The sequence below is a fragment of the Anguilla anguilla genome, chromosome 4 (genome assembly GCF_013347855.1).
Source record: "Anguilla anguilla isolate fAngAng1 chromosome 4, fAngAng1.pri, whole genome shotgun sequence".
Lineage (NCBI taxonomy): Eukaryota > Metazoa > Chordata > Actinopteri > Anguilliformes > Anguillidae > Anguilla > Anguilla anguilla.
In genome coordinates, this window is record NC_049204.1 from 45,053,845 (window position 1) to 45,081,841 (window position 27,997).

Consider the following 27,997-nt stretch of genomic DNA (forward strand, 5'->3'; position numbering starts at 1 on the left):
TGTTAACAAACATATGAATGAAAATGCGCCCCGTAGCCATGAGTTAAATGCGGAAAGCCTATTCTACTGTCCAAATAAGGGACGATTCCGATTTGCGGGATGGTTGGCAACCGTAAATAAAGCTAGTAACAGTAACTAGAAATGTGATTCAACGTTGCCATCAATTGTGAAATTGGACATTGAAAAGGGGAGGGGATGTAACAACAATTCAAAAGTGAAAGAATAATGTTGCATTTTAAAGTGCGTTAGAATGCTGGATTTTGTAGCGCATTGATTTTAGAACTATTAAAAGGCGAGGGAAGGTTGGGTGAGGGAAAGAGTTTCTCATCACCAATTCAGAATGGGGGACTAATGGGTTTGGAGTGTTTCTTCTCTGGAAGTAGTGACGCCATATGGTATCAGGCAACTCTAAGGAAATAGGTTGTTTAGGGAACAAAGAGAGAGGCCCTTGCAGATAGGATGGACATGCATACCCAGTCAAGGCTGCAGAGGGTATTTAAACCAGGCTAGAAGACCAGTGGGGTGTGGATTGCTGTAACGTGAACTTGTGTTATGTTTCAGTGATTTCCCCCTGACCAGTGTGATTACAAAAACTTTTTTTTGTTGTCTAGGTGAGTTCCTTCATCATCCTGACTTTGACTCCACGGGAAGAAGCTGGGTCCTAACATTTTCTTCTTCTTCTCCTTCTTATTATTATACTCACAGCTTCCTGAGTGTGCTGACCGATAGTGGGGAGGTAGGGGAGGTGTCAGCAGTCAGGGTGACAGTGGTGCTCTCCACTCGTAAGTTGTTCTCTAGGAGGTACTGGCACTTGGAGGCAACGCTCACAAGGAACCATTTTCCACTGATCTGGAGAGAAAAAAGAAAAGACAACAGTGAGAAAGAAAGAGAGAGTAAGAGCGATGAAGAGAGGAACAACAACTGAATTACCTTTAAATCCATACTAAGGAATATTTTATAGTAGTATCAGGGTGGGCAGACTTCCAGGTAATAGTCATTATTAACTACAGATTTACTGGAAATTTCATACTTTACTTTTGTGACCTCATATTACTGTGCTGAACTTATTAAGGAGAGGACTGGTGCAAACGGAGTGGGTGTGCTATCAATAAATCTATTATGCTAAATTTTTACTGTACACACCCACATGACAGCAAAGTAACTGATACAGTGATATTCCAAAATAGCCAATAAAAGGGTATACATAATTTTATTAAAGCCAATTGAAAGAGCTCTGTATCCTCTTATTACTTCCAACTAGATAACAAAGTTCATTCAAAATGGCCAAACATGCAAAGAGACAATGCACAATGAACATGAATGCAGCAAGAGCAAACAATGGATGATTATGGATGGCAATGAATGATATTGCTAACCATCCTAAAAAAATTCATCAAATCCAACCAGGGTAAATTGTTCTGTGCCAATGCTTTTTCCAAACTTCCCACTGTTTACAGAATGCAAAGAATTACCATCCAGGCAAGGTATTCCCCACCCCCATTGATTGCAAACTCCTCATACCAAGGAATGCATTATGCAGCTGGTGAGGGAGAAGAACTCCCTATCTTACTGAAATGCTGAAATCTACATTTATCATTTCTGGCTCAGCTGAGGATTGGGGACACAGCCACTGAATGCTCTAACCTGCCAAGCTTTGAATTTATCGTGCAGATGGATTTATTCAAAAGTTTCCTTTACTTGGCAGATACCTGCCCAATGTTAGCTGGCTAGCCAGTAGCTTGCTGGTTTCACTGGCTAGCCAACTGGGACTGTCAGCCTGATACAGATTGCTAACATTACCGGCTTTTTTTAGTAGTGTTCCATTTCACTCTGGTACCTGAATGGATTGGATGAATACTGATACATATGCCATGGCAAGTGAATATTCAATGTTTGGTCCAAGCCTGCGTTTTATTTGTTTACCATTTTTTACGTTGCAGTATTCCTCATGCTGGTGGCATTTTTAGCTGCCTGCTTGGCAGGGGCTGTTCTTGTTGCACTGATGGCCTGTGACTTGCTGTCTGCTGCAGGATGGCTCTAATCTGTTGTGTGGGCAGCCTGGCTCTAATCTGTTGTGTGGGCAGCCTGGCTCTCTGCCAAAAATTAAATACTAAGGTAAGACTGCACTTTATCTGTCCTATCTAAATTTTATTTTGGTCATGTCAAACACACCATGTTTGAGAGGGCATTTTGACCCTTGTCCATCTGTCTTTCTGTTTGCACTTTCTTACCTTTGCTATTGCTATTTTTTATCCCTTGGCCTCTTAGGTTTTGAGGTTCACTATTACAACAGGCATGATTCAAGAAAAAAGATGAAATGAAAGCTTATACACCCCATAGCAGCTTGAATGTTTTTGATTGTTATTGAATGTTAAAAATATTCATCACTGTTTATTGCTCAGTACCTACAATAATATTACTGTTTTGTCAGCTCTAATTGATTTTAAATGTAATAACACACGTTTAGAGTCCAAAAAAAAACTTGTCACTCTGGCATGTGAAAAAAATGGAACCCATATTTAAATTTTTCGATAAAATCACACACATCTTTGGTTGAAGAAAACAAAATCATCGAAAGACCCAATCACTTGGTCCTCTACAGACACCATAGCTTGTTCATCACTACAGCTCATGTTCATATACTTCATGTGTACTAACAGCCAGCTTTATGACTGAACCATAGAACAGAAATACTAAAAACACCTCTCATTTAATTAGCAGCTAAAATGTGCCATGTTCGATTTAGATTTAGCCATTTGATTCCAAAGAAGAGACCTTCATCGAACAATTATAGTGTGGACATAATGTGGTATGGGAAGGGATATAATTTAATATGCAGCCTCAACAAAATGGAATAAACATAAGTCACACATAAGTCTAAACTCGTAATTCACATTTGTTAAGTGTCTCTCACAAGTTGACTACAATTTAATTTTGAATTTGAAATATGAATATAATTCTATTCTCAGTGAGAAACTTCTTACTTAAATCCCTAGAACCCAATGACAATGAAATTAGATGCCAGCGTCTAAAAATGAAATTGTCTTAATATATGTCTTTTATCGGTCATTGATTTAAGGTGCAGTACTATAACCTGTATGCTGTTGTAAAGCTTAGACTCTTCATGTTTCAAAGCAAAAAACCCTTCTCAATTGGTAAAACCACCAGAAATAAAAAGAAAAAAAATTCAGTCCCCTCCCCCAAAGGAGAGCTGAAACTGAAACTCTATGATGATAAATCTGATAAATATTGATGATTACAATATTTTATAATCCAATAACTGTCTGAAACAAGTCAAACTAATAAAGAGTGTAGCTAATACTACAGTCATAGAAACAACATGACCAAAATCCCCCCCTGAGACATAAGAAATCAATCCACTCTTTGTACACTGGCAAAGACAAGCCAATGCATCATTTCCAATTGTCTAGGCCATACAAAAACATCAATTTTATTTATTTTCAGCCATTCATACGTGGATTAATTTTGTGTTTTGGATCATTGTCTTGCTGCCTAACCCAATTACCCTTCAGCATCAGCTCACAGACAGATGACTGGACTCCTTAAGAACCCTTTCGTGCACATGCCAGATCCGCCCAATCCTTGCCTTATTTAAAGCTTTATAACTCCAGATGTGGGCATCACAGAGACTTGGAAAATGGCTTAAATGAAGTAGTATATTTGTACCATTTACAATACTTACGTAGGTTAGTTTATATTCATAATTTAGGAAGAAATAAAGTACCACAAATGCAATTGCCCAGGCAAAAAAGCAAAAATGAATTTTCTCTTTTTTACTTGCAATGAAATACTGAGAAATCCAATGTATGAAACAGGTTAAACTATACATATTCTGGATCAAAAATGCCTTGACCACAAGTGCGTAAAATCTAAGGGTGGATATGCAGAACTACTGAAGTTCTATGAAGAAAAAAAAAGCAGTATACCCAGTGTCTCCAAATCTGTCCAAGATGTCTAAATGATGCATTGCTGTAAATCACAACATAATCATGTATTTCACTACAAATCAACTGTTCCAGCTCAAGACACTCACTTTCAAGTGGGAATTACAAGCTTTCTGTCAGTTCAGTGGTCTAAAATATCTAGGGGTCCAGAAACATATCCAAAATCTCTCCAAAAATGAATAAAATGCTTTTTGTCCATTATAAAGAATATAAATGTGCCCCTTATGAAGGTTTAAGATGAAACATTGATGTCAGATTAAAAAATAATGCAAAAACATTGTCACACAATGTGGTACAGTACCTAAATGTGTAATCATTAACTCTTTATGTTTTTCTGTACTCTACAGTATGTAATGTTTTCTTGTATGGGGATGGAATGACACTAATACAATATTCAACTGTCCACCACGTTTTGGCGATGTTCCAGCTCACTTCACATATCTGGTGCATGAAACACAAACCCTGCAGAGCAAACGACATAGCTACCAACGAATGCTTATGTTACAGTGTGAAATATCCTCATTATAAAATACTACTAACCTATTTTTAAAGACACTCAATTTCAAAAATAACATATATAACTGAAATATTTTGAGCAGTAACATTTACATACTTCTGTAACAAAGTTTAACTATACACAGGAACTTTGGGGCCTCTGGCTCACTGACCATGGGCCTGACTCTGCTGAGTCAAGTTCATCATTAACTTTTTGGTCAACCAAGTGCCTGTCCCCTTCCTCTTGTGACTCTGCAATAAACTGTCTGCATGATCAATTAAGCATCAGCTTCGGGCAAGGAACACCCGCTTTTTGGAGGAATGGGGAACCCAATTTAACAAGCATAAACATTAACGCAGTAATCAATGGTCTATCTATTCATGTTTCATTGACTGCTCCAATAGCACAAGCCAATCAAATGTTTGTGTGGCCGAAATAATAAACCAATTACATTACAGAGATCACACGTGGGGTTCCATTACGTCAGAGACTTTTGAGGATAAAAGTAATCAAGAAACTTAACAACTTTGCTCAGAGGTAAGGCATTGCCTAAACGACCAGATGCGCATCTCCTTAAGGACATCACCGGACTTTGCTGTGCTTCCCAACTCGCACCTCGCTGGAGACCTGCCTGAGTTGGCCTGCCACCGTCCGTGAAATAAACCAAGCTGGTTTATTTCCATCTACGGCTGTTTGACAAACACGTATCTGCATTCTTTTCCTCCATATCTCCCTTGGGGCCGGGACCCAAGTGGAAGATTTGTGCACATCCGTTGTCTTGACTGGAACCTGTCGTGACCCCGACTTCACAGAATAGGTGTCCCACGTCTCTGCGCACCTGCCATGGACCCCTGGGCTAGAGTAAAATTTGAAATACCTGTTTAGGTTATTTTACTGCTGTTTATTGTTGTGTTTTGTTTGTTGTGCGTACGTTGGTCGGGAATAGCAAATTCCCTGACTTTGTAGTTTACGTGTTAAACTTTATTTTTATGAGACTGATATAACGAGATTAGTGACACGCTACTCTATGTTACTTGGTTAACCAATAACACAAACTAACCTTTGTTAAATGGTAGTACTGCCAACCTCTTATGTTTAGCCATCGCAAAAGCATAATTTCCTTGTATAATCATATTGGGCGGACACAGTGGCATAGTGGTTAGCACTGTCGCCTCACAGCAAGAAGGTCGTGGGTTCGAATCTCGACTTGTGGCCTTTCTGTGTGGAGTTTGCATGTTCTCCTCATGTTCGCGTGGGTTGTACTCCGGTTTCCTCCCACATTCAAAGACATGCATGTTAGGTGAGCTTCTGCAGGTGCCCTTGACCAATGCACTGGCCTCAGAACTGGAGTTGGCCCCCAGGTGCAGCACAAGAGAGGCAGCTGCCCACTGCTCCTAAGTAACTAGGATGGGTCAAATGCAGAGGACAAATTACCCCACGGGGTTCAATAAAGTATATCTATCTATCTATATTATGCAAATTATTGTTTTCAATTAGCCTGATACCAACACATTATCATAATCAATAAATGTATATTCTTTAAACCGTTGTCGTGTCCATGTTATTTCAATAAGTTGGGCTCTACTGACGTCTCGATTTCTGATTGGTTGTTGAAACTCCATTCATATGACTAAACCTCATTACACTTGTGTAGGATATGTAGTGCTTAGATTAGAGAGGGAAGTAGTGAATTTGTTACAATATTATATTGTTTCTAAGAATGTGGCCTGGCCTCCCCGTCACAAGCATCAAAGCAAATGTGATTGGGGATATTTAAAATCCACAGATGCCCTTATCTAAGCAGACAATCTATGGGTCTCACCTCCTCTGAAGAGACAAACTGGATGTCACAGGACACCATATTGGGGGTCGGAGACCCTGCATGCCTACATGCCTAACATTTTCCTTTACTTTAAGTTTGAATGCAATCTTTAGGTAGGCCAGTCCTTGTCATAAATTAGTCTGACCCCCTTTCCTTTCTCTCCTAAACCTTAACCCGGCATCACCCAATCAGGGCAAACATTCTTAAGCCATGCTGGGTAAGGTATTTAAGATTGCCACAGGAAAAAGTTTGTTGTGTTGCATTTGATTTCGGAGCCTTTATTTTGGTGGTGGTTACTTGGTTGTGTGTTTTTAGCTGGTTCCCTTTCATCCTGAGGCGCTTATACTGGAAGTGGGTGAAACTTTGGCAAGGTATGGCTTATCCATCTCTCTCTCTCTTTTCTGATATTTTTAGATTAATTTTTTAATGTCTTGTATTATGTTTTCTGTTGTGTAATTTAGAAGTAGTGTGCCTGCATTCAATAAAGAATGTATGATTTCAATTCATTAATCTAATTGATTGCTTTGTATTAAATTCAATTATTTAGTCTTGAAACCTGATATACAGCTTGTTTTGACTTGTTCTAAGTCTTCTTCTAATATTAAACATAATTATTAAATTAAATCAAATAAAATATATTTTACATGTAGGTTAAGTGAGGGGTTCTAGCATGCAATATCTCTTGTGTTCAGTATTCAGAGTGCTGGACATTTTAACAAGGACATCGACTGTTGGAACCACTGGATTCAGAAAATGAAAATATTTTTAATTAATCCTTGCTTGTTTGACACTTACGATGAAATCTCATTTGTGTTCAGTAGATAGAGACAGAGAATCAATGTGGTCGTTCTCCTGTTCTGACTTAGTCCAGAAAACAGTATCAGCTCAGTCTATCAGCAAACATACACCTTAGCAATGCTCAGAAGTTCTCAAGAATAATATTATCCAAAAAAGATGCAATTGATCAATAGCATTTTGCCGGGTGCAGTGTCTTTTACTGCTACCAGTGTGAATGTGTAAGGCCGCTATGATGAGAAAAAACTTTTGGTTACGCTGGGATATAAAACACTATTCCAAAAGTAAAATTAAATGTAATGTTATACATCATTAGAAAGCTTATACTGTCACCTACTGGATAAATGAATTGTCAATCAAGTCAGAAGGTACTACACAGGGCGACAATGCCATAAACAGCATGTGTGGTATTACGCACAGCTATTCTAGAGGTACCCAGCCGCCACGAATAAGCATATATTTCACAAACTGACTGTCAAAGACAGTATATGACCACTCAGACTCGGAAGGGACATCTCTATGCATGAAACCAATAATATGGTTGTATATTCATTCCATATTTAGTCCCAGATATTGACAGTAGAATGACATGACATCTTGTTGCTATGACAGAATATGAATTTTTAGTGGTGAAAGAATATTTTTATGAATGCCCAGATAGACACTATTGTCCAGTGTGTCATGTGTGCGGGCTGTAGCTGCAGTTGAGACTGCTGGGAGGGGGTGCTTGGTGAATGCACTTCTGGTGCGAGGATGGTGGCGATTAGAAACTTTGTGTTCAGCATAGTTGTCCTGAATCGTCTACTAATAAAGCCAGAACACAGAGTTTGTGTTTTCAACTCATAGTTTGGTTTCAGGAGCACTGAATGTCAGAGTTGAGCAATCTAGGCAGGCCGGTGTGCAGACCACTAGGGGGCTTATGCAAAGGGGTTAAGTGAGGACTTCTTCTGAACACAAACAAAAACATATAGGCTAAAGGTTCTAACAAAGCTCAATTCCTAATTCCTACCTCCCATCCCTCAACATGTGCACATGAATTATTCACAAATCTTCCAAACTCGGCTTCAAAAATATATATATCACCTTCCCCATTTGACAGCTCAATATTGGCTGCTTCCCGATACTTAAATGTATCCTCCTTTCCTCCACAAAGACCACATCTCTTACATGCCCCAGAAACCTATCTTTGTGTCCTCCCTCCCTCCAATGTCCCAATATTTGAGGAGAGGAGCGAAGTGTCTTTAAACTTGGCCACTTGTCTGCTCCTGGCGAATGATGCATTGATGCATCCTACCACGGAAGCATTTTCACAGTTCTGGGTGATATCATCATGCTCACACCCACAGAAACTGAAAGACCATAATACATAATAATAATAAATTTATTTATAAAGCTCATTTTCGTACAGAGATTGCAGTTCAAAGTGCTGTACATAAAAAACAAGTAAAAATACCCAAGCAAAAACAGATCAATAATACATCAGAAGAAAAGTGAAATAGAAGAAATAAAAACAATAGTACATGCTAAGATAATACAAACAATGGTAATAGATAATAAAAACACTATCAGTAAAGGTAAGAAAAATAAAAGGCAGAGCAGCCTAACTGAAGGCAAGTTTAAATAAGTGTGTTTTATGAAGTTCCTTAAAAGTATTAAGAGTTTCTGCCTCTCTGATATTGCCTGGTAGGGCATTCCAAAGCCTAGGGGCATAGAAGCTAAAAGCCACCTCACCGCTTCTCTTACGGTTAACTTTCGGAATCACTAAAAGAGAAGCAGAGGAGGGTCTAAGGGTTCTACTAGGCACGTGTTCCTGAATGTAATCACTTAAGTATTTTGGTGCTAAACCTGTTGTATCGTTTTAAAAACCAGGAGAAGAACCTTAAAATCTATTCTAAAAAAGCACAGGTAGCCAGTGTAGTGTAAGGAGTGCTGGGGTAATGTGGTCTCTCTTTTTTGTGTGAGTCAATACCCTTGCAGCCACATTCTGAACTAACTGTAGTTGTTTAATACTTTTTTGGGGGGAGACCAGAGAGAAGGCTATTGCAGTAGTCAAAGCGATTGATGATGAACCTTTGTTCCTTAAATTAAAAGAGGCAGTTTTAGTAACAAAAAAGTTAGTTCATTATCTATAATAACGCCTAAGTTCTTGGCTTCCCGATTACTGCACAGGCCCAGATGCTCTAGGTTTTTTGATATTGCATATCATAGAGGTCTTGGTCCAAACAAAATGACCTCTGTTTTGTCGTCATTCAGTTGGAGAAAATTCTAGGACATCCACATTTTTATATCTTTTTGACATTTCTCCAATGAGCTGAGTGGATTGTATCACCAGGGAACACAGAAATGTACAATTGTGTGTCATCAGCATAGCTGTGGAAACTGACATTATGCTTTCTAATGATGTTACCCAGTGGTAGCATATATAAAGAGAACAGTAAAGGCCCAAGAGTAGATCCTTCAGGGACCCCACACGTAATACTAACTGTGTCAGACACAGCATCTCCTAGTGCAACAACGAAGTCTCTCCCAGTAAGGTAGGATTTAAAACACTCTTAGTACTGGTCCTGAAAGACCCACCCAATGTTCCAGATTGCATTAAAATGTTGTGATCCACTGTATCAAACGCGGCACTCAAGTCCAGTAAAACTATAACAGCAACACCACCTATCAATGGTTACCGAAGGTCATTTACTAGGGTTGAGCCGAATACTCAGATGAAACGAGTATCCGGTACGGATAATGTCCTTTTTACGAGCACGAGTACCATCCGAGTAAAATGTGTCAATATCCGTACTCGTGGTGAAGGAAAATCCTCATTGGGTAGCTGTGTCCAGTGTCCACATCGTTCCGTGATAGGCCAGCCAGACACAGAGCTCCTCCTCTACAGAGCCTATACAAAGTTCACTGCTGTGCTGCGCCCCCACAACACAACACAATCTTGCCATCGTAACAGCTACTGTGTCTACAGGGATCTATTATCTATTGTCATATATTCTCAATAAAATAAAGTTTGCAATTCTCAGATTCGGCTCAACACATTATTCTCACCATAGCTAAACACACATTTACTGGACATTCACACGTAAGCACATATTAATGATTACAAACGGACATGTCTAGCTTCTAGCTTGCTACAGTGGGGCTAACTAGCCAGTTAACTAGCTGCTACAGTGGGGCTAACTAGCCAGTTAGCTAGCGACTACATGATAAAGCATGTACTTGCATTTCCTAACATTTAGCGATCTCATACACACACTCTACTAGCATCATTGACATCCTAGCATTCTTATACATCCACTGTACAAATGCAATATCACTTTTGTGCACATTTAGACGTTGTCGCTTACCTGAACACATACATTACATCGTGGTTAGCCAACTGTAACCTGGCGCGCTCTGTCTACTACTGTCTTCATTCATACCGTCAATTCATTTAAAAAAAATTATAAAACCAGAGTAACTATAATAGCTTCTTTTACTACCACTACCACAGAGTGAATGCGATGATAAGAAGAGTTTCGGTTACGCTGAACTATAAAATGCTATTCCAAAAGCAAAATTAGACATGTTATACATCGTTAGGAAGCTTATACTCTCACCTACTGAATAAATGAATTGTCAATCATTCAATCCAGACTGTACTAAAAAGGGCGACAATGCCGTAAACAACACGTGTGGTATTACGCACAGCTATTTTGTAAGCTACCCAGACATCACAAATGCACGTATATTTCACAAACGGATTGTCCAAGACAATGTATGACCACTCAGTCTCAAAAGGGGCATCTCCACGTGTAAAACCTGTTATGCCCTCGTGTTTCGGTTGTCATTTGTATTTCCTCGTGTTCCTGTTATTTATGTTCCTTGTGCTTTTGTGTTCCCCACTATGTCTTTGCTTTTCCCCACAGGGTGGGCGTGACCTTATCCCCCATTCACTCCCTAATTACTTCCAGCCTTCAGCCATTTTCTCACTCCGTTCAGGTCGCATTCCTCACACCCCCCTTATTAGTTCTAATTAGTCCCAGAGTATAAAGTCACTCTTTTTGTTTCGCCCCTTGCCAGATTGTTGATTTGTTGCCTAGCCTTGAACCTCGCAATCCTCGTCTAAACCAAGCCTAGCTTCTATTCTCCGTACCCCGATTCTCAGTACCTTCCTTGTTTCCTTTAGATTGTACCGTTCTCCTGGTCACTTTTAGTTTTTGTTTCATGCACTTTGTTTCAGTGTTCCCCTGTCTGTCGAGTCTACGTGTTTGTCCTCGTCGCGTCTCGTTTTGTGTTCTCTCTTTCTCCCCGGTTTACCTCCCCAGCTCCAACCTCCCGGTCCAGCCCGTCCTTCGCCGGCCTCCCAGTCCCCAGTCCAGCTCCGCCGCCGAAACCAGAGGAATCCCTTCCAGCGCCACGCCCAGCCGGATCCCGGACCACCTCCTCACCAACCCTCACGGTCCCTGCTTCAAGCCTGCCCTGGTTCCTACCGCAGCCCTTCCAGCGCCAAGACAAGCTTGTTCCTGGTTATGGTTATACACTTTGTTGTACGTCGCTCTGGATAAGAGCGTCTGCCAAATGCCTGTAATGTAATGTAATGTAACAAGCCGGATCCCGGACCACCTCCTCACCAACCCTCACGGTCCCTGTTTCAGTCTGCCCTGGTCCCTACCGCCCCCTACTGTGTACTCAATAAACTTCTCTTTCTGAATTCCATTACACTGCTATCTCTGAGTCCTGCATTTTGGGTCCGGCTAAGCACGGAACGTAACAAAACCAATGGTAAGGTTGTATATTTATTTCATATTTAGTCCCAGATATTGACTGTAGAATGACATGGTCTCATTTTTAAAAACTTGTTTGTTATTCAGTGAGCAGCGTTTTGACTGCTGTATTGGCATATCTTAGGGCTATTGTCGGGTTTATCTTGTTGCTATGATGGAATACGATTTTTGAGTGGTGAAAGAATATTTGTATGAATGCCCAGATAGACAATATTGTCCATTATGTCATGGGTGGGGGGGTGTAGTTGCAGATGAGACTGCAGGGAGGGGGTGCGTGTTAAATGAACGACCAGAGCGACAATGGTGGCGCAGCAAAACTTGGTATTCAGCATAGTTATCATGTATCCTCTACTAATGAAACTAAAACAGAGCGTTTCTGTTTTTAACTCATACTTTGGTTGCAGTAGCACTAAATGTCTGAGTTCAGTAATCTCGGCGCGCCGGCGTGCTGACCACTAGGGGCTTTGAGCTAAGAGGTTAAAATACCAACATCCGGTTATGCCCCACCCATTTCCGGTTTAAGCCCTGCCCATTCCGAGTACAGATACGGATACAGATAATTTTGTTGGTTGAACAGATACAGATACAGATTTGGATGGCAGGTATGCCATCCGGCCAAGTTATGCCTTGGCGGGGGCATGCCCCATACCTATACAGCACCGAGAGTTTGGCACTTTTCAGGGTTCCCCACAGAAATAACCACAACAGCCACAGACACTCAGCCCTTAAAAACATTCAATTCTGTACATTCTGACCCCATTTCAACAGACAGATTTCATAAACAACTTCACATGTCCACACAATAAAGCTCCAAACTAAGGGGATTTTGCGTTTTCTCCTTCTTCTCTTTCTTCTTCTTCTTCTCATTCTTATTTTTCCTGCCGCCTATCCCAATAACAACATGTCTCCCCATTGGACATTTTACAGACACCAGCCAAATCTTCACCTACACGACCCAATCAAAAACTCACATATAGTCTGCCTGTGGCCTAGTGGGCAAGGTTACAGTCTTGGGAACATGGGGTTGTAGGTTCAAGCCCAGCTAGGAACACATTTCTTTAACCTGCTTTTACCCTCACTAATAATTGTCTACTACTTCTCAATTATTGCTTTTGCACCATATCTACCCGCCGTTCACCGAACGTATACCGAACCGAACTGCATTATGATGTACCGTCTGCACGTTCAGTTATTAACCGGCTACAATATTGCAAAGCCATATGGATTCAACGGGAGCTCTTCTGTGCTTACTGGCCTGTGTTCTTCTTTAAAACCACGGACAGGTTTGCTAATGATATTTCACGCATTGCATAGCTATGTCACGGTGCTGCACTAACAAAGTCACAGACTGGTAAACCTCCGGTTGAAGGATTGAATCCTGCCTCACTCTCAAGCAGATAGTTTCCTCTTTTACACTAACGTTTTCTTACGCTTATATTTGCTTTACCAAAACTCACTCACGGCCACCCATATGAATTTCATGGCGGCAAATGTATTCCTTTTATTAAAAAGTTACACCAGTTCACCACTGTGCCATTTCTACTAACTATATTTCTTCACGTGGCTACCGTATAAAACCTTATCAGCAAACGCCACGTTTCTACATTCATGTTACCTCGCCCTGTTCTCTATCTAGCCACATACAAACAATTACTACGTATGTACGTTCTGCAACTCCGCATTAAAACATTACATTTAAAATCATGACTCACTCATAATTATAACTACTACTGAACATGACAAAAGCACATCAGTGCAATAGATTACACATGTTATTTAACCCTCCACTTCAAAGACTAATGTTTTATACAGACTGTTATATATACCGTTCGATAAGGAAACTAAGCTCGCTCATGGTCACTTCATTTACTTCGCACTATAGTCTGTGATCATGTCAACCTTCACCTACATGCCTATTCTGCTAAAAACATATTGTTTCAACTATGCAATTTCATCATTTCTCCTAATTTATCTCACACTGTTGTTATTTTCTCATATGCAAAGCCTGCTGGGACATATGCGTCTGCTCCTATTCTTCACTATCAAGTTTTCTGGTTCTAGCTTAGCAAAACAGCGAAGAGGATTCCTACCTGCAGATAAGCCTTTCAAAATGCCTTATAAACCTTACAAACACTAAAAGTGCATCTCCACGACCTAGGGAGCTCTAATTTTGCGAGCTTGCTGATTCTTTTGTCAATCAAGGCTCGTTGGATGGCCGTGAGTACATACACTGGCCATATTTCACCTGCGTTTCTCATGCGTTTACGCTTACGCCACCGCACTCTTTGTCACAGCCACTGTTTTACATATATAGCAAACCGAAACTGCTAAACGGTACATGCTCATCAGACTGTACAACTTCACACAAGGATAGCCATAATCCACAACCGTTTCTTACAGGGTCACTTCGCATTTCTCACTCTCATAATAAAACGCTTTGCAAAAAGACATGATATATCTCATAAAAAACACGTGAAAGAATTGAGGAAATATTGGGTAGCTTGCTTTGGGATACATCTTATTTAATTTCGGTGAGGCAAGATAGCCTATATTGTTTGTAGTACCGTAACTTGTCGTCATTTGGATATCAATACTTTTAATGGCAGGCCTGGATTTTTTTCAGTGTTGGTCTCACAATGGCAGATTTCATGGTGGTGGGAAATTTGCCAGCTGATAAAGAACAGTTCACAATTGACAAAACATCATCAAGTAAACAATTGTGCACATTTTAAAAAAACTTTGTGGGGATGGGATCAAGTGAGTAGGCTGAGGATTTCATTTGAGAGATAACTTCACTCAAACGTTACGTGTCAATTTGCTCAAATTAATCCATGACAGTGTAGCAGACTTCAATCTGTAGTACATCAATTTGTCTGCATTGATCAACTAAATCTGTAGTTAAATTGACCTGAGAGATTCATGAATGAATACCGGATATCTTTCTTGAAAAAAAGTAGCAAATTCATTACATCTAGATGTGGAATTAATTCATCGATCAATTGTTGAAAAAATAATATTAGGTTTATTTTTGTTTTCAGAAATGAGTCCAGAGAAGTGTGCTTGTCTGGCCATCTTCATTGCTCTGTTGTAGGTAGCAAGTTTCTCTCTAAGGATCTCATAGTGAATTTGTAGTTTGTCCTTTCTCCATCTACGTTCTGCTATGCGGCAGTTCCTTTTAAGCTGTTTGTTTTCTTCTGTTTTCCACGGAATGTCCCTTTTCGCTATCACCTTACTCATTTTTAGAGGGGCTACATTGTCGAGGGTGGCTCTCATATGATTGTTAAAATTGTTCACCAAATTGTCAGGATCAGAATGCAGATCAGGCTGGTGAGGGACAGAAGTAACTAACTCTCTGAACTTTTTGATTGCAAGGGTATTTAGGTCTTTTCTTGATAATGCATTTCTCAATTTTATGTTCTAAAGGGAGCATTACATTAAAAAAGATACAACAATGATCTGACACAGCTAGATCGAGAATAGATGAGACAGGAATACTTAACCCATTATAGATGACCAAATCTAAAGTATGGCCTTTGTTGTGAGTTGGTCCAGTAATGTGCTGAATAAAATCAAGTGAGTGCAATAGATTTAAAAAGTCCATAGCCTTAGAGTCTGAGATCATCTACATGTCAGTTAAAATCGCCAACTAGGAGAACCTTGTCATAGTCAGTTGAAATGACAGACAATAGATCTGCAATTTCTGGAAAAAAAGCTGCACACTGCTTCGGTGGACGATATATTATCACAATAAGGATGGGCCCCCTCCCTGTAATCTCATCTGAAACTACACCCCTCACCCATGATACGAATCCTCAATGTCGTGTGGAAGTCAGGAACAGTGCCTTTGGGTGGTGGTCCCAATTTTTAAGAAGGGGGACCGGAGGGTGTGTTCCAATTATTGGGGAATCACACTCTGTCATCACTATATAATATAATGTGGGCATAGTATTGGACGGTGGTGGTGAAGAAGGAACTGAGCCAAAAGGCAAAGCTCTTGATTTACCAGTCGATCTTCGTCCCTACTCTCACCTATGAGTCACGAGTGATGGGTAGAGTGAGATCATGAATACAAGCGCCCATAGGGTGGCAGGGCTTACTCTCTTTGATAGGGCGAGGAGCTCAGCTATCCGGGAAGACCTCAAAGTAGAACCGCTGCTCCTCCGCATTGAAAGGAGTCAATTGAGGTACTCCAGGCATCTGATAAGGATGCCTCCTAGGTGCCTTTCTCTGGAGGGGTTCCAGGCTCAACCACCGGGGAGGAGACCCAGGGGTAGACCTAGGACACGCTGGAGAGATTATATCCAAAGGCTGGCCTGGGATCGCCTGAGGATCTACTGGGATGAGTTAGCAGAAGTCGTTGGGGAGAGGGAGGTCTGAGCTGCTCTGATTGCCTCTTTGCCACCGCAACCCTGACTTGGACTAAGCGGTTAGAGAATGGAACCATAGATAGCCTAATACCTTTAGCCTGTAGTGCAATTAAAATAGGCACTAAAGTTGCAAGAAATATGGCAAACAAGGAATTAGACTGGTTGTGTAGGGCCATGTAAACATATTGTAGCAAGTCAGTTATTTTCAGTGAGAAAGGGCAAAGAAGCTTAAGATGATGGGCAGTAATGTTAACAGGAGAAGACCAGGAAGGTCAAGAGGTAATAGACAAATATCTTGTGTTGTCTAGCAAAAAAAAAAAAAAAAACATTGTAAAACTACACATCAACTGCAGGAAGAACTCAATGCCACTAGAGAGCAACCAATTTCCCTGACTACACTGAAACGGCAACTATGATTTGCTGGTCTAAAAGGATGTGTATCTACAAAAAACCCTTTTAACAAGAATAAAAGACTCCAGTGGGCCGAGCACCATCAACTCCAAGAAAGATTTGGAAAAGGAAGATACACATCCTTTTAGACCAGCAGATCATAGTTTATTTTGCTAGACACCACAAGAAATTTGTCTTCTGCCTCTGATGCTATCCTTCTTCTTTCTGGTCTTCTGTTAATATTACTGCCCATCAGCTGGACCTTTCTGAATGTACACTGAACACTACACCTGGAAATCTTAAGCTTCTTTGCAATTTCTCACTGGGAATAACCTTGCCACAATATGTTTTGATGCTCCACGCATCTAAGCCTAACTGCTTCTTCTTTCCCATATTTCTTGCAACTTTTAGTGCCCCTTTTACTTACACTACAGGCCAATGATATTGGCTACCTATGGTTTAAAAAAAAAAAAACTTAACATAGATAAGATTTCAGTCAATTTAACTGAATATAAGTTTATATGAGTTTACTCATGTATGTGTATATCAGGTTCATATTTTATATTTATGTATTTGTTGTTATAATTATTTTATTTTACTGTTGGTTCCTCATCTTAGGTACTCTGTTTTTTATTTCTTGTGTGTTGATTGCATATTTTCTTGTTGATCAGTAATACAAATAATCATTTTAAAAATCCACACTTGCTCCATAAATGCCAGATGCAAATGACTTCAATACGAGGTCGTGCACAGACTTATTACAAGTCAAAACTGGATAGACTCTTTTATGTGAGACAGTGTAACAGGTATACAGTAGCAAGAGGGGCCAAATTGTATCATAAATAAATATATTTTAATGTGTTTTACAAGGTATTTGTAAAAAGATATTTCACATGTTCCAAAACTGGTTCTTTGTAGATGCCCAGAGACCTTAAAACATTTTAAACTTCATAAAAGAACAACCAGGACCGATGCTTGGAATGGTCGCAGCAAAGAAAATTATTGTTATGAACTGGAAGTTATTCATGTTTGAAGGACGTTTCCATTTATTTGAAAATTCCACTTTAACAAAGACTTAGGGGGCACAAATCAGATTTATCTGTGAAAGTTTTATGTGTGAATTAAAATGAAGGTTTTCATTCAGTAGATTATTGATACTTATTGGTTTGTACTGACATTCTAAATTATTTATCATCTTTATCTCATTTTTTTTTCATAGAAAACCATATATATAAAAAACATAAATAAAATGCGTATGATGAACAACAAATGGAAACATAAAACAAGAACCAAATTTACACTGGTTTAGTCACATTAAAATGCCATTCCTCTTCTACTAAACATTGTAATTCAATTTTACCTAAACCAAAGACAAGGGTGAATATTTGTCTACCTGTAACCAACAATTTACGTATGACTTGCAGCTATGTGTTTGTTTCTATCTTGTTGGAATATAAATATGTTGGTGACAGAAGGTACAATGTGAATTAGGTCAGTTAATGTGAGCTGTTGGTAACAGTGTGTACAAATCAGGTGTTTGTGATAGTGCTTACAATATGAATTAGATCAGTTGTGTGTGTAAGGAAATGGTAACAGTGCATATACCTTAGTCAGGTCGAGGTCCACTACTGCAGGAATCTTGTCGATAGGGTTTTCTTTTGGTGGTCTACGCCCATGGCTTCTAGCAGCAGTGACAGCTTCTGATACACAGAGTCCTAGTACAGTCACCATGATCCACAGGCACACTTGTCCCATCTCTCTGTTCAGACCCCTCTCAGAGCCTCTCTCCTTTAACACCACGTATGTCTCTCAGCTGACACCTTCAATCTTTCTCTTAATGCCCCAGCCAGTTTCTCCTAAGTTCTTGCTCTCTGTCAGTCCTGCTTGCCTTTCCTCTCTCTCACACCTTCTGTCTGTTCCAATCCTTCTCTCTCTGCTTGATTATGTCTTTTGTTGCTTTTGTTGCAAACAGACAGCATTGCAACACAGACAGTGGGTCAGGGGTTGACGTTGCCTGAGTATATCATTAACCCTGGCACTTTACTGGAAGTAAGCTGGGAGTAAGTAATCTTCCACTCCTATTGGATTGTTTTCATAATGTCTGTAGGTGGTATTTACACACTCAATATGATCCTGAAAATTGTTATCATTTTTCAGTGGGCACTGTTTACTGTATACTTCTACCGGTTTTCACTGCTCCCTTACTGTCTATTTGGGTGTTTTCCTTTGCTCTTGCTTTTTTCAGGTAATTAGCCATTCCTGTGCTTGCACCTATAAAAGGTACAGCATTTTTGCACATGCTCTCTCATCTCCCATGATTTTAGTTTTCTCTGTTGGAATCTGGGAGCTGCGGATGCTTAACTTGTTTAAATCTACATAGAAATCTAACAAAACTTTTTAGTGACTTTGTAGTTACTTTGTGTAACATTTATGTTTCAGCTGGTTCAGTGGCTGGCTGTAACATAAATTGGGTACTCATCCAGGATCTAATCGATTTTTGAGTTTTTGTGCCACAGCGGGTACAAAGGTCAAGAAGGAGCCCTTCTAAGTATGAGCATTTGGTTTCTTTTTAGCCCAGAGGAAGGCTAAATAATTTTTTTTGTATTTCCTGCCCTTTGGTGAGTCAGGACTGCGAGTTGACTAATAGCCTACTTTGCATGTATGTTCCCTAGACCCCAATAGTTAGACTAGCTATTTATTATTGCTGGAACTTCACATGCACAGATACAAGACAAATACAGTATGTATGTCAATATTATTATTATTATTATTATTATTATTATTGTTAGGGGGCCAAGCCCCCTATTGTTTTTGTTAGGATTCTCTTTCTTCCTTTCCTGCTTATCCTTACATTTTCACTCCTTTCCCATGCTCAAAGACTTGACAGGCATGTTCGATGGCAGGTATGCCATCCCGCCAAGTTATGCTTTGGTGGGGTGGCATGCTCCATATCTATACAGCACCGAGAGTTTGGCACTTTTCAGGGTTTCCTACAGAAATAACCACAATGACCACACTCTCAGCCCTTAAAAGCATTAATTTCTATACCTTCTGACCCCATTGCAACAGACAGAATTCACAAATATCTTCACCGTTGAGGCACAGGATCAAATCCCTCCTGAGGCTCAGGCAAATTTTTAATTTCTTATGAATGCTTATTTGCTAACTAGTAATTGTCTATTTCTTTTAAACTATTACTTTTGCAACTGTACAATTCTTCTGGATCCTTGATCCAAATCTAGTGGGTCTTCCACCAAACATATGGACTGTATTATGACATACCATCAAGCTGTTCGGTTAACCGGCTACAATTGGTTGAAATGTGAAAGTTTTCTAGCCGGCTATGATACAGCCAGGCCATATGAATAAAACCAGAGCTGAATTGTGCTTACTGGCCTGCTTTCTTTAAAAGCACGAGCAAATGGCATGAGCAAATGATGGCATTAAAGAACATCATCTTACTGCAAAGCATGGCCATTTAGTTACAATTGTTTACACACAATTGTTTATTTACAATTTTTTACACACTAAAATTGGAACTTGAAACGCAATCACTGAAACCTGAAACCAAATAACTAAACCAAGTCTGCAAAATTGCAAGCACAATTTCTGCTTTACACTCAGTTTTCAATTCTAAATCACACTTCTTGCAAAACACTATACACAGTTCTCTACATTAGGCACAACATTCAAAATTAAAATCTCTTGTTCCTTTGGAATGCAACGCCAATCAAAATGCCAAGCTTTATTTACCAATTGGCAACACCCACTCCTCACAGGTGTAAACACTAGTTGCTTAATTGTTCACTTAGAAATCAGAGCTTTAGCGCTATAAAAAGGCCACAGGTGAGCTCTCCTGTTTTGGAGGAAAATGGAGGTCAATGGTGAAGCAAGAGCTAGAGTCAATACGAGGAGGAAGAAGAGGACGAGGAAGGACCACATTGGTTGACTACGTGCTCAACCATGGATTGAGTATGAGGGAGGCTGGGAAGAGAGTTCAGCCCAACCTGAGCCACTACACGGTTGCATCTATCATCCGTACATTCATAAATGAGAACCGGCAAGTTACCTACTATCTACACCAGTGGTCTCCAACCCTGGTCCTGGAGAGCTACAGGGTCTGCTGGTTTTCATACAGACTCTGCACTTCATGAACCAATTAGAGCAGTTGATTACACAGTTACAGTTTTTCTCAATTGTTTAAACACGTTTTCTGAAACTATAGCTCAGTTTCTCAAAACTCTACACACAAAGCACAGCAACAGTTAACCTTTTGCCAAAACTACACAAATCTCTTGCAAAATGCATTCATGCATTCAAAACCATGTTCTCTCTTCTCAAAACTGACTTTTTCCATCAAAATGATCCACACAGCCCTCATATGAATAGGTCTTATTGAGCATTGATTTCACACTGGTGCGATAAATTTAAAAACACAACCATCAAAATACAGTATATATGTTCTGGCCTCATGAGGTCATGTTACATATTCAAGTGTATAAAATCGTGTAAAAATTGCTTATTTTTTTATCCTTTTTTGAAATTTTAGTTTTCTTTTCAAGGGGTCCCAAAATAGGCTGCAACTTTATAGTAAATATAAAGACTGTTGCCATGATACAATACAGTAAATACATCATCATATAAATAGTGCATTTGCTAGGTAAGCCTAATTCTAATTCAGTACAGTACAGCAAAGTGTGTGAACCGTTATCACTTTAAGTGTTGTTGTTATTGTGTATGATACAATGCACATTTTACTGCATTGTCCTGCCAATGAGGTCCAGTTGGGCTGCACTCACAACCCAGGTTCCATCATGAGCCATACTGAACATTGTTAGAAGTGTTTTTCCTTATCAGTGAATTATGAGTTTTGCCAAAATAGATAACATTTGTGTCTTCTCAAAACTAGAACATGCTTAGACTGTGTCAGTCTGGACAATGGATGTAATGATCTGTTGTCATATATGAAAACAATGAACAAATTCAAAAAGGTAACAAAGCAAATCTTTATTTGTTACTGTAAAATAAATCTTTGTTCAGCAGACTGAAAAAATAAAAATCGTAGTTTGTAGGCCGGCTGTAAAAAAAAACAAAAAAACAAATACGTGATCAATCAAAGTTGTACGTATTTCATTTGAAATATTAGCTTGTCTCCCTCTTCTTCGTCCACCTCGTCCACCTCATACACGTACACCTCCTCCTCTACCTCTACCTCTACCTCTCTGTGCTGCGTGTTGCCCCATTGTTTTCCAAAACAATAGAGGTCACCGGAGGTCTCTTTTATGCTCTGACAGATAATTGAAAAGTTTAGCCAATTGAATTTGAGCAGGTGTAGCGTGAGTGAGACCAATTGGTACTTAGAGTTTGGCATTTGAAGGCCAGTGTTTTCCATGTGAACAAACAAGGCTTGAATATAAAAATTGTGCTAAATGATGAGATTTTGTGTGTAGAGTTGTGCAAAAATGTGATTTAGAATTGCTATTTGAGTGAAAACAAAGGAATTGTGCTTAGAGTTTTGCAGAAATAGTCTTTGTTGTTGACATATGAGCTTCAAGTTTTCACCATCCTGTGCATAGTTCCAGTTTTAGTGTGTAAACATTTGAGAAAAACTGTAACTCAACTCACCTGGTGTCTTGGGTCTCAATTGAGTGCTGATTTTAAGGTGAAAACAAAAACCAGCAGACCCTGTAGCTATCCAGGACCAGGGTTGGAGACCACTGATTTGCACTATGTTACTGCTCTTTATGTATGTGTATTGTAGTATACTGCAGTCTGTAAACACCTCACAGCTAGACCAATGAGGGTTTGTAGCTGGAGGGGAAGGCACCGCGTGTTTTCCCTTGGCTGGTGTGATTCAAAACCGGAGATGTTAGTTATTTTTCCTCTGTTTGTAAGAACAGGGCACAATTATATTTAAGAATGCACTGGTTCCGTCGCCGGAAGACTTAAGACTGGCCTGAAACGGACCAGTAGCATTCTGGTTACTCTCCGTTCGCAAACGAGGCTATGCTGTCATCAGAGATATATCTGATCTGTCGCCGGACTGTCAATATTCCAATGGGAGCATCAGAATATTCACAAATGCGCGGAACAACACATCAAATATATCCATGACCACAGCAAGTAAGCGTAACAGTTACTAGGTTTTACCCTCGTGATGATCTGACTCCATATTAAATGATAATCTAAAATTTGGGTTTAACTATACGTGGAACTTGGGAGTGGTTACACTCGACTCTATCTTGTGCCATCATTCCTCAATATATGCTCCCGGGTTTAGCACTATTGTTAAATCTCAGTTCGGTGAAGAATCCAGAGGGTAGGAGGCTGACCACCATAATACATGCCTTCCTTACATGGATAGTGCATCGATAGTTATGAGCCCAGGACGGTGCGTATCTATCGGGCTCCTTAAGGCGAATTTGACAAGAACCGGCGTATAACGCCCATGGGTCCTCTTAAGCCAAAAACACCAGAACCAATACCACCAATCCCGTTAGCGGGCAGATCGTGGTCGCCTATCTAACTTGAAAACCCCACTAAAGACGTTTGCTGTACTAGACCCCTGATCAGTAGGTCCTAGTCAAAATTGTCCCCCTGAGTATTTAAGCGGAATTTCGGCTGAAAAGAAGATAGAATGGATTAGAGAGGATTAAAGACCACGCAAGTTAAAAATAAGAATTTATTTAACAGGCAGGTAGGTCATTAGCTTCAAATTCAACATCAACTATAAGGTTTAAAAAAATAAACACAGAGTAAAAAGTTCTTACCCAGCCTGTTTAGCTACACACAGAGCACAGAGTATGTGCAACGTGGGGAAGTCGTTTACGATCTTCCCCGTTAGCTTTGTCTCCCTTCCTTTTAAGCCAAATCCCGCGTTTGGTCTAGGCGGCATTACCATAAATTAACCTGGCCGAATCATAAATCTCGAATTTCGGCCCCCACCCTTTGGAGGCTGCTGTTAAAACAATTGGTGGGGAAATGGGGAAAAGGAGATGATTACCAGAGAGGACATTCCATTGTGTTAGTTTTTTCCTGAGTTTCTGCAACTATGTTTTATTAAATTCTATTTGGTATGAAACATATTTCATTCAATTGCTTGAATTCCCCTGAATACGTCCATACTAAACATGTCAAGTGGATGTAATATTATGGTGCAGTTGTCATGAAAATACCCCTTTGTTTAACCATTGTACATGCAATACATGTTATTATTACATAAGGCATAATGCTATAATATAATGAAAACATGTGTATGGTTTGTACGGTTTTCTGGGGTTTGTAAATAGGATAAACAGATGGTTTAAAGTCCAGATCCAGAAAAGAAATAAAAAGTGTAATGGCAGAGGGGCCCACATAAGGGCACTGTGGTACTGTTAAGCGCAGTTGCCCCACCATCCTGCCAGAGGCCGGGTGATCTTAATGACCCTTAATGGCCCCCAACACATACCCCCACAACCATAGACAAAGAGACCAGTTCCCCTTATCTTAGTTGTGTCCAGATGGCAACATTCCAGAGGCCTGGTGATTGTCTTAATGACCCCCAACACACACCCCCACAACCATAGGCAAAAGCCAAAATTACCCTTTTAGTCCCAGGAACTACTTTACCAGGAACTAAAAGGTTCCTTCAGCCCATGGTTGTCTGCGTTTCCACCGCGGTCTAAAGTCCCGCGAAGATTAGGCAAATTAGCCCACTGACGTATGAAAAAGCGACGTTGTCGTCGGTCCATCTGTCATATGATTTCTTCTGTAACCCCATACTACCACCGAAGTAGCCTACATTATTTGCTAATAACCGGGACAGCCTGGAGGGGTTTATTCCACTTATATACAATGGGTTACCAACAATGACTATATGTGATTACTTTTGTATTTATTGATTTTCATATATCCTCTCAAACACATTCATTATGTTTTTATGCGAACATTCGCTTTCATGTCTTGACATCCGAAGCGACAGAATGCATTCACCTTTATATGTATAACTGGCAACAACAGCAGAAAATATGCACACGTTGTAAACAATTTGCTGTTTGATTACTTTCTCATCGTCAATTCCATATCGCAAATCGCAAAATGACAAGAATAGAACGAAAACTCGGACTTGCGTGAAAATTTAAATTAGTAGTGGTACAGCTACCGTTTGCTTTCCTTCGAAGTTACTGCTAGCCGAGCAGCGAAGTGTGCCCTCCAGATGCGAACCATGCACCATAAATTAGTCCATAGTCTTCCTGGTCTTTTCGTGGAATTGAAGAATGGCAGTAAAATGGAGTAAAATTACGGAAGTCTGAAAAAGCTAAAGGGACGATTACTAGAATTAACCTGTTATTTTACCCTGACAAAAAGTGCGGAAGGTGATTTCCAGTTTGCTTGTACTGTATCACCAATGTTAATTACGCAGAACTACCGCATACCTCACATAACTGTATCAAACGTTTTGAGTCAACTACAACGGGCTAACAAAGAAAATCCGGAAGAAAATATTCAGCAACCGAATTAATCCATTTGAATGTTTTGGTAGCCTACGTAATATGCTGTCCCAGCACGAATGCTTAGCATTTTATAAAACGAATACTAAAGCAAGAAAAGAACAGAAGAGCACACGTTATAATTCCAAGACGTTGGCAGGCTATAACCAAAACTAGGCTACTGCGCCGCATAACATACAAGTTTGAAGTTAAAATGTGTAACTGATTGTTTTATCACACGGCTCTGGGTTCTTTGAAGTCCAGTGATGAGTCGGCAGGGTCATTCAAATGCCAGCCTTTTCTGGGTCCCAGTTTGACTTCCCTCTTACAAGTCCGACATATCAGTAGGCCTGTTACTCAGTGATTGTTGGCCAATGTTACAGTAATGTCATTTCATATGGGAAAAAAAGAAATTATTTTAGCTTACTGCAACCAGTCATATATTTTTGGATCTTCTGCAGAACTGAGAGACGACCAGGCAATGGTGGGAGACACCGGCTGTCCACACCAGAACAGGAGACCGCTACTGTGAACATGGTGTTGGCAAACAATACCATTAGACTACGAGAAATCCAGAACCACATAATTGCAGACAACACAATATCCAATAACATTCACCAGGTGGGCTTGTCTACATTGGACCGTGTGTTACAGCGCAACCAAATCTGGATGAAACAGGTCTACAGCCATTTGTACTATACTGTGAATTTACTATCATATCAGCACTGTATAGACACATTACAGTACTGTAATCCAGTGTTTTGTGCTTCACCATATTGACTGCTCTAGGTCTATTTCTCATTGTCTTGTCTGTTTCAGAGAGTCTTGGAGCTGGATGCCACTGCAATTCAGCACGTTCATATTTTTATTGATGAGGCTGGCTTTAATCTAGCCAAAAGAAGGGGACAGGGAGGGAACATTATTGGCCACCGTGCCATTGTGAATGTCCCTGGACAGCGTGGAGGGAAAATCACCATGTGCGCAGCCGTTAGACAACAAGGCGTCCTCCATCACCATGTCCCTACAACACCGCCCGTCTCATCACATTCCTGGACATACTACATGGCATCCTCATTCCAGCCGAGCAGAGGGGTGGACCAGAGCAGGCCAGGTATGTTGCCATCTGGGACAACATGAGTTTCCACCGGGCTGCTCTGGTCCGCAACTGGTTCATCGACCACCCACAATGTATTGTTCGATACATCCCACCATATTCCCTATTCCTAAACCCAATTGAAGACTTTTTTTTCGGCATGGCAATGGAAGGTGTATGACCGCCATCCCCTTGCACGCATGCCTCTTCTCCAGGCAATGGAGGATGCATGTGGTGAAGTTGATGTGGGGGCTTTGGGCGACTGGATCCGTCACTCCGGAAGATTCTTTCCCCGCTGTTTAGCCGGGGAGAACATCGCTTGTAGATGAGGTGCTGTGGTCAGACCAAAATAGGAGGCAGGATGCAGCCTAATTTCTTTTTTTCCTACATTTGTTTTTGTCTTTTTGTATTTAGAGTTTTGAAAAAATGAGCCACTTATTATTATTATTTTTTTTTACAAAAAACCGTTTATCTTACTGAATGTTTTTCCTGGTTTTCTCTTGTTGGGTATGTAAAGTTTATATACATGTAGAAAAATACATGCAGTATTTTATGTTCCAAAATACTGCATTTTGGAAAAAAAGAAAAATGTTTTTGTTACTGTATTGCATTTGTGTGTGTTTATTTATATATATTTGAGTAGATGTACATTACTGTAACAATCTTTTACAATCGGCTACAGTGTAACACTGAAAATGCAAAAAGGATACACCTACTGATAAGATATTCATAGTCGTGTTTTGTGTTGAGCACATCAGTGTGTTGTTGATTGGTAGAAAGATCTATTCATATGATGGTGTGTGTGTGTCACTTTAATGCAAAAAAAAAAAAAACATTTTGGAAAGAGACCAATTGGTATCACTCATGCCACACCTTCTCAAACTCAATTGGCTAAACTTTCCAATTATCTGTCGGAGCATAAAAGAGACCTCAGATGACCTCTATTGTGTTGGAAAACAATGGAGCAACACGCAGCACAGAGAGGTAGAGGAGGTGGTGTACGTGTACGAGGTGAACGAGGTGGACAAAGAAGAGGGAGACGAGCTAATATTTCAAATGAAATATGTGCAACTTTGGTTGATTACGTATTTGTTTTTTGTTTTTTTTACAGCAGGGCTACAAACTATGATTTTTATTTTCGCAGTCTGCTGAGCAAAGATTTATTTTACAGTAACAAATAAAGATTTGCTTTGTTACCTTTTTGAATTTGTTCATTGATTTCATATATGATAACAGATCATTACATCCATCCAGACTGACACAGTCTAAGCATGTTCTAGTTTTGAGAAGACACAAATGTTATCTATTTTGGCAAAACTCATAATTGCACTGATAAGGAAAATGAAAAAACACTTCTAACAATGTTCAGTATGACTCTTGATGGAACCTGGGTTGTGAGTGCAGCCCAACTGGACCTCATTGGCAGGACAATACAGTAAATGTGCATTGTATCATACACAATAACAACACTCAAAGTGATAACAGTTCACACACTTTGCTGTACTGTACTGAATTAGAATTAGGTTTACCTAGCAAATGCACTATTTATATGATGATATATTTACTGTATTGTATCATGGCAACAGTCTTTATATTTACTGTAAAATTGCAGCCTATTTTGGGACCCCTCGAAAAGAAAACTAAAACTTCAAAAAAGGATAAAAAATAAGCAATTTTTACAGAATTTTATACACTTGAATATGTAACATGACCTCATGAGGCCGAAACATATATACAGTATTTTGATGGTTGTGTTTTTAAATTTATCGCACCAGTGTGAAATCAATGCTCAATAAGACCTATTCATATGAGGCCTGTGTGAATAATTTTGA

General features: G+C 39.8%; 1 protein-coding gene across 2 annotated transcripts in view; it reads right to left on the minus strand.

The window, feature by feature from the left end:
- Nucleotides 1-18,572, minus strand: part of c8g (complement component 8, gamma polypeptide) — a 40,773-nt gene extending 22,201 nt beyond the window's left edge. Inside the window, exons 1-2 of one of the 2 annotated variants that reach the window (XM_035416298.1) lie at nt 18,207-18,571; nt 704-849 (exon numbers count right to left, since the gene is read on the minus strand). In XM_035416298.1, the coding sequence (XP_035272189.1) occupies nt 704-849; nt 18,207-18,356 (296 nt within the window). In that variant the 5' untranslated portion in view covers nt 18,357-18,571. Of the gene's footprint in view, nt 1-703; nt 850-18,206 lie in introns of both variants that reach the window. The other variant, XM_035416297.1, reaches the window with a different exon arrangement.
- Between the last annotated feature and the right edge of the window lie 9,425 nt (nt 18,573-27,997).